The following is a 12,477-nucleotide window of genomic DNA, read 5'->3' on the forward strand; positions in this document are numbered from 1 at the left end:
TGGTCAAATGAATGTTTCAAAAACCTCCACTGGAACTCAACAAGTTTGTAGTATTTCTCGGCTTAGGTGTCGACAACCCAGAGTACCAATCAAAATATATTTGAAAATAATGCAAAACCCATCAAAATAACTTCTTCATAAAACACCAGGTTTTGCCAACTTAATTGTGTAAAATGCTCTTATTTTTCTTCATTGTTAAACACCATTACTAAATATAGAATGCAATATTTATAGCCAGGAAAGAAGAGACATTGGCACTGTTTCTGCATTCATCTTTTATTATTTATGATGATGTAAAGTAGAAATAATTATATTAATGTATACTTCTTCCTTTGCAGGATCTTTGATAACATAGTTCAAAATAAATAATATCTAAATCTAATTCAAATCACATGAATTTGTCTACCAAATAAAAAAGCAAAAAGAAAATCTGGCTGCATTTTTATATTAATTTGTTCAAACTATTTAAGTTTCACCAATATATTATGAACTACATACACTATTGGAGCCACACAAATGCATAATATTTTACAAATTCTGAAATTAAAAGGCAATTTTAAACCCTTCGAAGTTTTCAATTTCTTCAAGTGCAACAAGATAATGAAAAAAATTGAGTCAACATGAACAATTTGATACACACGTAAATAGACACATTTGGCTTGTGCAAGGATAATATTTTAAATATCTGGTAGATGTACAAAAAAAGATAGGGAAATTTTCAGTATCAGATGAATGCTGTATTCAATGCTGGTATAATGTTTATTTTGTTTTATTTCCCAATCTCCCAGTGGTGAAACTTGAAACTTAAAAGTCTACTTCATTGACTAAATTATTGTAGTGCACATATTTATATATCTTTTAACCTGCATTTCTGCACATCTTTATTAATCTGATTATAAATGAATGGAAATATTCAGTTCTTTCTTCTAAATTTATCATAGTCATAACAGTCTTAAGGAAATTTTGATGACCGAAAGAATCTATTTTACACAATTTGATGCTTCATTAGTAGCAGAGATAAATGACATCTAGTGATTATACACTTGTTTCTAGGTTACAAGGACAACTTGCTTCTTGGCAAGATATACTTCAGAGAGAGGGCTCAGGATTGCTGCAATCTGAGGTGATGGTTTTTTTTTGTTGATGAGACATTAAACCAAAGCTCTCATAGTTGATGCAAAAGATTCTGTGCATCATTTGATATGGATCAGGGGATTTCTTCCAGATAAAATGGCTATTAATTTGTTTACTACTGCAGAATCTCGTATAAATTTTAACTCTAATACAGACAATACTATACAAGCAGTTCATACTTTAATATGTCACTCACCACTGAGTTCACATTTGGATATTGGGAGAACAGTTTATTCTAAGGTTACCATGATTGTCTTTAGGATTTGTAATAAGTTAAGTGCATAGATTTCGTTTATGACAGAGGGGAGTTCAGCCAAACCAGCCTTCTATCTTTTCAATTCAAGTAATCTTTAGGAGCGAAAAGACAACAGTAAAATCTAATGAAAACTAATCTTTTCCTTCTATTTTGGCATATTTTGTGTCACATCTGATGCTGCTTTTGTTCATTAACTTCAAACTGCCTGATTGTAATTGCCTAATTATGCATCATTCTGAAAACTGCATGCACATAATTTTTGAACGCCAAATGCTGATAAGGTGCTGACAGTGAAAAGCTTTCTGTTACTCCCAAGCAACAGTTTTCTGTCTGAAAGGTGATCCTTTAACATGATCTCAATCTGTTAGCTGTCTGAATTATTCAGGCACTTCTGCAAACTGAATATTACAAGATTACTGAAGGATAGTGTCTGAATAACTTTATGATTATAATGTCTGAAAACAAGTGAATTCCATATGTGAGATAAAAGCTGTCCATTATACTCTAACTTTGCACATCATTATTCGTGTCGAATGGGATTGTTGGAGATTCATTCAGCCTCTGTCCTTTTTTGTACGGCAAAGGTTCCACATAATCAAAGGAGAAATCTGTATTTTCCCCTTTCCTCTTGAAACAAATTTAGCGCGCTTTATGATAAAATTAACTTAAATTGTCACAATATAATTGGCAAGCTACTATTAGAATAAATAAATACATTTTTCGCTTCTGTAATCTTAATCAATAGGTTACCGCTATAACACAACTACTCCTCAGCAGAAGCATTTAGTGATTATGGCTTGAGACAAAAACGTTACCGGTTTGGTGATTGACTTCTATGGTTTAATATTGCGCACCAGAACGCAACAGCAGCTAACTGGAAATCTTAATTAGACTTGAAAGAGACATATACTGGACTCTTTAACAACAGGAGAGCAATCTGTCGATAAATCCTAAGAATATAGTCAATAGTCGGAGCGAGTCGGGCACACAGTGAAAAGAGAGGGTGGGAGAGGAAAAGAGAGTGGGGGTGGGGGGGAGAGAGAGAGAGGGAGGCAGAAAGAGAGAGAGAGGGGAGAGAGAGAGAGGGAGAGAGAGAGGGAGAGAGGGAGAGAGAGAGGGAGAAAGAGAGAGAAAGAGAGAGAAAGAGAGGGAGGGAGGGGGGGGGAGAGAGAGAGAGAGAGAGAGAGAGAGAGAGAGAGAGAGAGAGAGAGAGACCGACTGTGCCCATTTGGGAGAGCAATATTAGAGACACACGGAATTTTCCACATCGTATTCTCGCCGAGACCAAACTGCACAATCCAGACGCTTACACTGACAATAATAATGATAACACAACGACAACAGACAAATCTTTAGTAAAATATATTTAACCCGTTTGTTAAAAAAATGGCTGTCAAGAGTTATTAGGACAAAACTTCAATACATTCACAAGGTGGTTGTTCTTGAGGTGCAAGTACCATTCCTGTACACGGGGTCAGAAGCGGCGTTACCCGGCTGAAATTCTAGGGGACTACACACTCTGCTCTTTAGCGCAGTGGCGTAATAATCTACTGGCTCCTCGGTGCCGTTCTCCAGCCAACGGAAGCACAGAATCCTCTGGAAGGATCTCTTAAAATTGTCAGAGAGAAAGCCATAAAGGATCGGGTTCGCGCAGCTGTTGGCGTAGCTGAGGATAAGGCACAATTGGGTGACCGTGGTGTTGAGGGAGAGGAAGATGTTGGCCAACTGTAGAACGTAGAAAGGCATCCAGCAGATGACGAAGACAGTCACCACCATCAACACCATGCGGGTGATCTTTTTCTCGGACCGTCGGCGTTGCTGCCAGCCAGCCTTCAAAGCAACCACTCTCATCTTCACGATGATCAGGATGTAGCAGAGGCAGATGGCAATGACGGGGATCAGGAAACCCAGCAGGAAAGTGTAGATAACAAAAGCCACTGACCAGGAAGGCTGGGGCCAAAGAAAGTTACAGTGCACGCCGCCGTCTTCGCTGGGCGTAGTTCCCGCGAATATGATGATGGGCAAGATCACAATGAGCGAGAAGATCCAAACGCAGATGTTGATGATCTTGGCAATGGTGGGTCTCCTGTACCTTGCCGCTTTGATGGGATGGACAACTGCCACGTACCTGTCCACGCTGAGCACGGTCAGGCAGAACACGCTGGTGAACTGGTTGATGCCATCCACGCTGAGGACGGTGCGGCACATGAGCGAACCGAAGGGCCAGCGTTGTAAGGCAGCCGAAGCGGAGAGGAACGGGACGCTCAGCATAAAGAGCTCGTCCGCTATCGCCAGGTTCAGAATGTAGATGTTGGTGGCCGTTTTCATCTTGGCGTATCTCAGGATGACGAAAATAACCATGGAGTTCCCGATGAGTCCCACCAAACACACGATGGCATAAATGAATTGGATAACCACCATCCGAGCATCCCTTTCTTCCTGGTAAGCGTCGAACGAGTAGTTGGAGGGGATATCCGTAACAACATCCAAATGCTCGCTGGACCCATTCCAGAAACCCACCTGGACTGTGGTGTCCCGGTCGGAAAGCAACTGAAAACTACGCGTACTCATCTTCTACTGGTACCCCTTCCTCTTACCCCTCCCTCAACCCTCTGACGTCTTTCCAAAAAAAAATATTCCCTGCCGCTCTTCTTTTCCCTCCTCTGCCTCTTTCCATCCCTCTGACTTTAACAAGCCATGATTCCGGCCATCGGTCTCTATCAGACTGAGAGTACTGCTATAGCGAAGACTTGCGACTCAGTGTGTGTGTGATGTGTGATGTGTGTGTGTGTGTGTGTGTGTGTGTGTGTGCAGTGCGGCTGCTTTCGTTGGTCGCTTCTGCCGCTCCTTAAATATAAGACCTGATGAATGAATAAGTCAGCGATTTACCTACAAATCTGCGTCATCCACTCAACGGTGTGCTGTCTTGAATCTTTAAAACTTAAACTATCTACACAGCGGATAAATATACAACATTTTCATTTCATTTTGTTTTAAGTGTTAAACAGATCTGCTAGAGTACAAAAGGGAGGTTTTTAACCAATTTGGATAGAGACGTTTTAAAAACATTATTTTGTTTCCATACCGTGACTATTACTATTCCTACTGCTTAAGAACAGGTGTATGTAACGCGACAGACAATCTGCTGGAGGAACCCAGCTGGTCCAGCAGTATGTATATGGTGAACGGATGGGCTGCAGCGTTGGGTGGAAACCCTACATCATATCCCGATGCCCCTCGACCTCCCGAATTCTGCCAACAGATACTATAGTTTGTTGCTCCGGATTCCGGACTCTACAGACTCCTATGTCTTCAGGTGTATTGAAATACACGCCTGCATTCAAACTTCTGATAGCAAAATACATTCAATTCAGTGTGCAAATAAATGCCAGCAGTCGGAACGGAATCCAGGGAATATGAAGAATTCCTTCGCCTCCGATTGATCCCTTCTCACCTTAATCAACAGCATTACGTGCACAGGTGTTGTACCATTCCCTTCCAAGAAACTTCGCGCTGGCTTGCGTTTAACTTCAGAGTACAGAGGAATCCAGAAAGATCTCGACACAAAACGTCGACTGTCCATTTTCCTCTGAGTTATTCCAGCATCTGTAGTCGATCAAAGTACCCGCATCTGCAGTCTCTTACGCCTCTACTGGGGATTTTTGATGAAAGGACATCGACCTCAAAGGTTGATTTTCCGATTCCCTCTCCACAAATGCTGCCCGACCTGCTGAGTATTTCCAGCAGATCTTGACCTATCCCGGAAATTGCTTCGCCGCTCTTTTTTTTTTGCTTTTGCAATCGGTTCCAAGCACAGATACATAGATAGATACTTTATTGATCCCAAAGGAAATTACAGCGACACAGCAGCATTACAAGTGCACAGATATACAAGTATATAAATATTAGAAGAGAAGTAAGAAATAATAAAAAAATAAGTTACTTCAAACAGTTTAACAGGAGGGGGTCATCACTTCTCCGGTTATAGGTTGATTTATTACGGAGTCTAATGGCCGAGGGTAAGAATGACCTCCAATAGCACTCTTTGGAGCAGCCCAGTTGGCTTACTCCATTGATAAAAGTCCTCCTCTGTTCAGCCAAGGTGGCATGCAGGGCATGCAGAGGGAGAGAAACATAGACCCTGGGAATTTAATGTGGTGGGACTCTCCCTATTGCACATCTGCAATCAGTCTCTCTCTCTCTCTCTCTCTCTCTCTCTCTCTCTCTCTCTCTCTCTCTCTCTCTCTCTCTCTCTCTCTCTCTCTCTCTCTCTCTCTCTCTCTCTCTGTATATATATATATAAAAATAACATGTAAAGAGTATGGTACTTGGGACAGTTTCATCTGTAGAATTAAGGCAAGGAGAAGAGGGGAGCCAGAATGGGGACTGGAAAAAAAGAAAAGGGGCAGGGGAGAAATTAATGGAATTTGGAGAAATAATTGTTCATGCCATTAGTTTGGAGGCTACCGAAACGGAATATGACATGTTGCTCCTCCAACCTGAGAGTGTTTGATGTATTGTTTATCAGTCCTTCTTGGGTAAGCGTATGACATCGAGCTGTAGTGCTGTTAAGTGCGGATGACTGATAAGCTCAGTTTGGGCTTTAAAGTTCACATTGTTGAAGGCATCCTGACTAATTGCATCATTGTATGGTAGAGTATTCTGAATATGCAGAAAGGTAAGAAGCTGAAGAGAATAATGGACTCAGCCCAAAACATCATAAACATATCCCTTTCCACTATTTGTAGTATCTACGGGAGGTGCTGTCTCAGGAAGGCAACATCCATCGTCAAAGGTCCTCACCATCCAGGCCATGCCATCTTCCCGCAACTACCATCATGCTGGAGGTACAGAAGCTTGAAGTCACACACCACAAGGTTCATGAACAATACTTCCTTTCAACCTTTCAGTTCTTGAACCATCTGACACAGCCCTAATCATTGCAGATTAGTGACAGCATGACAAATTTGATCACTTTGCATTAAAATTTACCTTGTTTTTCTTTAGTTTGTGCTCTTTCTTGTAAAAATTATAACTAATTTATGTTTTTTCTTGTGCATATTTGACACTACGTTCTTGTGGTGCTGTTGCAAGGTAATTTTTCATTGCGCCTGTTGATACATGTACATGTTCATACAGCAATAAACTTGACTTTGACTTTGACAAAGGTGTAGAGATGCTACAGAACCAATCATTCTTGATTGTTGAGAATCCGTTTTCCTCTTTGTTTTCTCCATGATAACTCCCTCACTTGATTAAGCACTGGTTTATATGTGGGTACACCAAATAGGATGATCCAATGCTTGTTGTTCCAGATGATATGGGTCAGCAATGTTATAAGGGAGTTTTTGAACCTCTTTTTCTGCCCACTACATCTGTCTTTTTCCTCAATCATCTCTCCATAAACTAACTCCATTGGTAGGTGCGTTATATGGTGTTTTGAATATGCCATCATTAGAATAGTTTGGTTGTCACCTAGAAGAGTTGCCCAGGTATTAAGTTAAATACATTCATTGTCATATTCCTCAGACCCTGGCTACTAAAGTTATGAGCCCAACCCCTGCTACATATAGGGCTATCCATAGAATAAAATAAATCCAACATCCTTTCTTTTTCCCGAACATTTATGCAAAACAAAATTATTTTTGGACATACACTGCCTTCTATTTTGTTTTCATTTGATAAGCTAACGTGCCCTGATATTTGCACTTCTCATCATTCTTGACCAGTAAAATCACAATCCATAACTACAATGAAAATGATTCTGTTAGAGCAACAAAAACTAACTGAAACACCCGTATTTGCTCTAACTCCGAATGTTGACCATTCAGCATTGGAAATACTGGACAGGTGAGGAAATAAAGAACAATAAATAGGGTAATTGGTAATAAAGGTTGTGAGAACATTGGACAATGGAGCTGGAAGGCTTTTGTTTGTGGAGGGTAATGTCTGAATGATATAGATATATGTTGAATAAATCTATCTCCCATGACTATTAAACATAGAACATAGAACGGTAAAGCACAGTATAATTCCATTGGCCCACAATTTTGTGCCAACATTTAAACCAACTCAAAGATCAATCTAACCCTTCTTTCCCACATAGCTCTCCATTTTCCTTTCATCCATGTACTTATCAAAGAATCTTGTAATTGTTACTAATGTACCTACTATACCACCAGCCCTGGCAACATGTTCCAAGCATCCACCATTCTCTGTGTTAAAAAAAAACCTACCTCTGATACCCCCTCTATACTTTCTCCAAAACAGATTATTATTAACACTTTAATATCCACAATGGGTATTATTAATGCTGATTTTTATTAGTTAGCCAATATACAGCTTGGTATACTTACTTTATTTGCAGTTGTCTTTGACCTGAAATGTTAATTTTGTTTCACTTTCCAGGAATACCATCTGAGCTGTTGCGTGCTTCTCACAAGATCTGTTTTTATTTCTGAATTCCCATATCTGCAATATTATTTTTAAAATTACATTAAAGCCTCTAAACTGAAGGCATCTTGCACTGTTGGAATGGTCTTATCTTGAATGAGTTGATAAATCAAGGAAGCCAAATAGCTTGCTTAGGCACATGCAAAAGGATTGGTGGCACTAGTGAGAAAAGCAGTAGATCTTTCATTGTGCTCACTAATATTTTTTTCTTCCCTTCTTGGGCCATTCCTCTGGATTGAGGAGGATTTACTTTCACTCTGTTTTTGTTTATTCTGAGGTGGCCATTGACACCAACATGGGACACATAGGTTCTTCTACTAATGGAGCAGGAGCAGTCTGATAGCAAAGGTGTGTGGATAATTTGGATAATGGCACATTTGCTGGGGTTCTGTATCCTCCACATCCATTGACTAGATGTTTCCAGTACCATTGCTAAAGCACTCCCAACACTTTAAATTGTTGTGGGCCATAGATTACCAGGAATCAAGGCAAATTGAGACATGTCCTTGAACCTTTTCCTCCATCAGCCCAGTAATCTCCTCCCATGACATGGGAAATGGTTGAAGTTCTCCCCACCATTGCCTCAAGTAGACAGCATTAATCATCAAGGAGCATATCAGCCAGGACATATTTACTTCTCATTGCTGCTATCAGGCGGGAGACACAGAAGTTCAAAATCCAACACCACAGATTCAAGAACAATTACTTTCCTACAGCCATCAGGATCTTCAATCAACCTGCACAACCCTCACCCTATCTCGGCAATGGAAAACTAAGCACCGCTTTTTGTGTGAGCATAGACATGTCTCTGTGTTTTCTGTTGAACTGATGTCTTCTTTTGTACAGTCTTGTTTTCCTCACTACCTCATGTGATTTGTGTATAAATTCTGTATAACTTAAGTTTTGCTCATTGCTGTTTGAGCCTATGTGTCCATGATGCTGCTCCAAATAAGCTTTTCATTGTACTTGGTCCTTGCTGTAATTGTGCATATGATAATAAATTTGATTTGATTCAACTTGACTTGAAGGAGGCTTCTAGGATCATGCCTCTACCCAGACATCATCACAGTTGTTGTTATTTGTTGCTACAGTATAGCTATTTGATCTTTCTTCTTCATAGTCCCTTGGGATTGAAGTTGAATTGCTTCCACTGTGGTTTTGAGGTGAGTGGTGTGGTCAATGTCAGATAGGTGGTTTTTAAATGGGTTATAGCCTTTTCTTTTGCTGGGTCTCTGCGCGCTCCTGTCAGATGCATCCCATGTGCCCTTTGTGGTATTTATGTTCGAATGACTGCCGCACATTCAATATCACAGCAATGTCTATTATTCAGAAGCACTTCATTAACAGTAAAGTGCTTTGTGACTACCAGGAACTAGACAGAAGTAATGAAATGAAAAAAAAAAGAACAGCAATAAGCATTTCTTTTCAGAGAAAGATCAAGAACTTGTGCGCATATATTTAAGATGATTGGTCAAAATAATGGGGAAACATACTGAAAACATTGAAAAGATCAAAAATCATCATCAATCACCGTATACATTTACATGTATTAGGAATTTGCTGTGTGGTGTGTTGGTGTGACATGCAATAAAAATGACAACATTCAACAATTATAAAGAATAAGGAATTACATAAAATAAACTTAGAAGTACGGATCTGGAATGAAATGTGAATAAACACAATTTACAATCTAAACAGAATTATAAAAAGTGGCTTAAAGTGCTTGGAGTGCAGTGTAGCGACTGGTGTAACAGATAGATAAGTAGGAGGTGGTCTAAACAGAGTGGTTGACCATATTAACTGCCTGGGGGAAGAAGCTTTTAAGGTGGTGTGAAATTTTATTTTGATAGCCCTACAACACTTTCCAGAAGGGAGCCTTTGGAACAGGCGATTTGCAGAGTGAGTAGAGTCTGCAATGATTCTTTCTGCTGGCTTCATTTTCCCGGACACGTACAAGTCCTGGAGTGATGGTAGACCTTTTCTGCTATCCTGAGAGTTCACTGTAGTTTTAGGTTTTGTATATTGTGAGAGGATGCTGTACCAAACAAGACAGTGATGACTGACGTGAGGATGCTCTCTCTGATGACAGAGTAGAATTGCACCCGTATGGTATGCACCCGCAATAAAACTGATAATCCACCGCAGGTTGTTGTGATTTTTCAGTGCCTGGACATTTGCTTCACTGGCTGCCCAATGCCATGCTTCATTAACATGCCAGGGCCTTGGTTCCTCTGTTCTTTTTCACACACACTGGGCTCTTGTTCTCCCATCCCCTTTCACCCTCAGTGACCTGCACCCTACACACCATTCAAACTCACCTTGTTCTATTTGCCCTTTATAATCTTACCAGGTTCACTGGAAAATATGTTATTTACCATCTGATTAACAAGTGTATTGGGGCATTAATAGAATAATGCCTGGAAAGTTAGCTGATCCAACACAGCTAAATTCCTGAATGGATTAAATTAGCAAAAACTATACTGTAGATTGTTACCAGCAAAGATATTGTGCGGCTAGGGGCGGAAGAGTAGGGGAATGGTATTGATTGTTCTTGCAGCATGTTAGCACGGAATGAATGAAGCATATGGCCCCCTACTATGGTATAACAGCTCTAGTCTCTGTGATACAAATGTGTTTATTTGCATACAGTGCTATCTCTCTTGCCCTTTCCTGCCATGGTCCATGAAAAATTACCAAGGTTGGATGTAACTCAGGACTTGAGTTTGAATGATGTAATGAGTTCATTACTTAAGCCATATAGACTGTTCCTAAGCTTGTGATCTTGATGCAACAGATGTGCATGATGTGGATCATTAATATGTTTGTAAGCAGCTGTGTACAATACATACAAAATGTGTAAATAAACTTAGAACTATTCTCTAAGGGTGTTTGAGACTCATTTATTACAAGAGGGAACGTAACTACTACTCCAACAGCATGTGTGCAAACAAAGTCCACAAATGTATGTCCGTAGTGATATTGACTAGTAATGTGAGTCGCCTCCTGACTGAAACTGTAATGCAATAGGACTAAGAGCTATCTTATAAGCATTTTTATATGTACTCTATATAACAATGTTAATTTGTGATTTGGGAAAATAGAGTCAGACATCAGGGATAACACCTGCACTGCCTGTGCCAAGCATCAAGTTCTTGCATACATTAATCCCAGAAAAGAACTGATGAGGAGGTTAAAAATATTGTTGTAGCTGTTCTTTGCTACAGTATCTGTTTTTCCCTTTATTTTTCATTTCTCTCATAACAATTTTAACTGAAGTTGTCAACTGTTTATCTGACCCCTGCAAAAATTTTAATCAGCTTACTAAAATAATAAGCAGTTTCAGGAAACATCACCATTTGATTCAGTTCATGATTACAATGGATTCTGAAACACAACAGTTGGCTAACAAACATAACCATAAATCTATATATTTAAGGAAAACAGCACTTTTGAAGAGGAATTTTAAATAAACAGTAAGGTAGTACAAGATGGAAACATACTTTATGCAAATTATATTGTATTGTACGTACCATAAATCATTGCACTTTAAGGACATCCAGAAGACAAGTGTTACTTATTGCAATGGGAGACAACATCAAAGACAAAGGAAATTTATTTTCAAAATATGTATTGTTGCCATATACTGTCTTGAGATTAATTTTCTTGCAGACATTTAAGGGAAAATAAATAAAATTGAATTTATGAAAAACTATACATAAGCAAAGACGGTGAATAACTAAGATGCAAAATAAGGCACCATGCAAATAATTTTAAAAAATAATAAGAAGATGAGCTGTAGAGTACTTGAAAGTGAGTCAATAGACTGTCCTGTGTGGAACACGGCCCTGTATGGAAAATGTTACTTTAAGACATGATATCTAACAAGAATTTCTTGACGTCTGTATGCTTAAGACCATAAGACCATAAGACATAGGAGCAGATTAGGCTATCAAGTCTGCTCCACCATTCAATCATGGCTGATCCTTTTTTCCTAGTATTCAATTGTATTCAGTTTGTTCAGCTTGATACAGTAGACCAGACAGATTTTTTTGAAACAGCAGCATGTTTACTGTAAGAGTATGCTCTGAGGAAACATCTTTGGTTATGACACATTTCAGGATATTGACAGGGCTGTAATTGTTCTAAACCAACATACTGCTTTCCTATCAGAACCCTTTTTCTCAAGCCTTTTACCTTCCCCACCCACCTGGCTTTACCTATTACCTTTCAGCTACTCTCCTTTCCCTCCCCCCACTTTCTTATTCTCGTGTCTTCCTCAGTCCAGAAAAAGGGTCATGGCCTGAAACATTAACTGTGTATTAATTGCCATAGATGCTACCTGACTTGCTGTGTTCCTCCAACAAGTTTTGTGCGTTAATTCAAACAATTGTTTGCGCTGACTAGTATTTTGTAATGAGACCTGGGGTCCAAAGTATCTATTCTACATCTCTCTGAGTTAATGTGTAGCGCATGATTAGAAAGTTAGCAAGCTACAAAACAATCGCAAATTTTTTGTTCGACCTTTGTCCAACATATAGCACAGGATAAACCTGTATCAGCTTTTGAGCAGATTATAATTTATTTCTTTAAAGCATGTACAGGAACATATGTTATTTAACTAAGTGAAAGGGAGT

At 39.4% G+C, this 12,477-nt stretch overlaps 1 protein-coding gene across 1 annotated transcript; it reads right to left on the minus strand.

The window, feature by feature from the left end:
- Window positions 1-269: 269 nt before the first annotated feature.
- Window positions 270-10,670, minus strand: LOC134350685 (somatostatin receptor type 1-like). The gene has a single exon (XM_063056234.1). The coding sequence runs from the start codon at window positions 3,959-3,961 to the stop codon at window positions 2,816-2,818; it is 1,146 nt and encodes a 381-aa protein (XP_062912304.1). The 5' UTR covers window positions 3,962-10,670; the 3' UTR covers window positions 270-2,815.
- Between the last annotated feature and the right edge of the window lie 1,807 nt (window positions 10,671-12,477).

Source organism: Mobula hypostoma, chromosome 8 (genome assembly GCF_963921235.1).
Source record: "Mobula hypostoma chromosome 8, sMobHyp1.1, whole genome shotgun sequence".
Lineage (NCBI taxonomy): Eukaryota > Metazoa > Chordata > Chondrichthyes > Myliobatiformes > Myliobatidae > Mobula > Mobula hypostoma.

What these genes read in the sequence shown, in the direction of transcription:
- LOC134350685 (XM_063056234.1), bottom strand. Translation starts at nt 3,961, where the DNA reads ATGAGTACGCGTAGTTTTCAGTTGCTTTCCGACCGGGACACCACAGTC.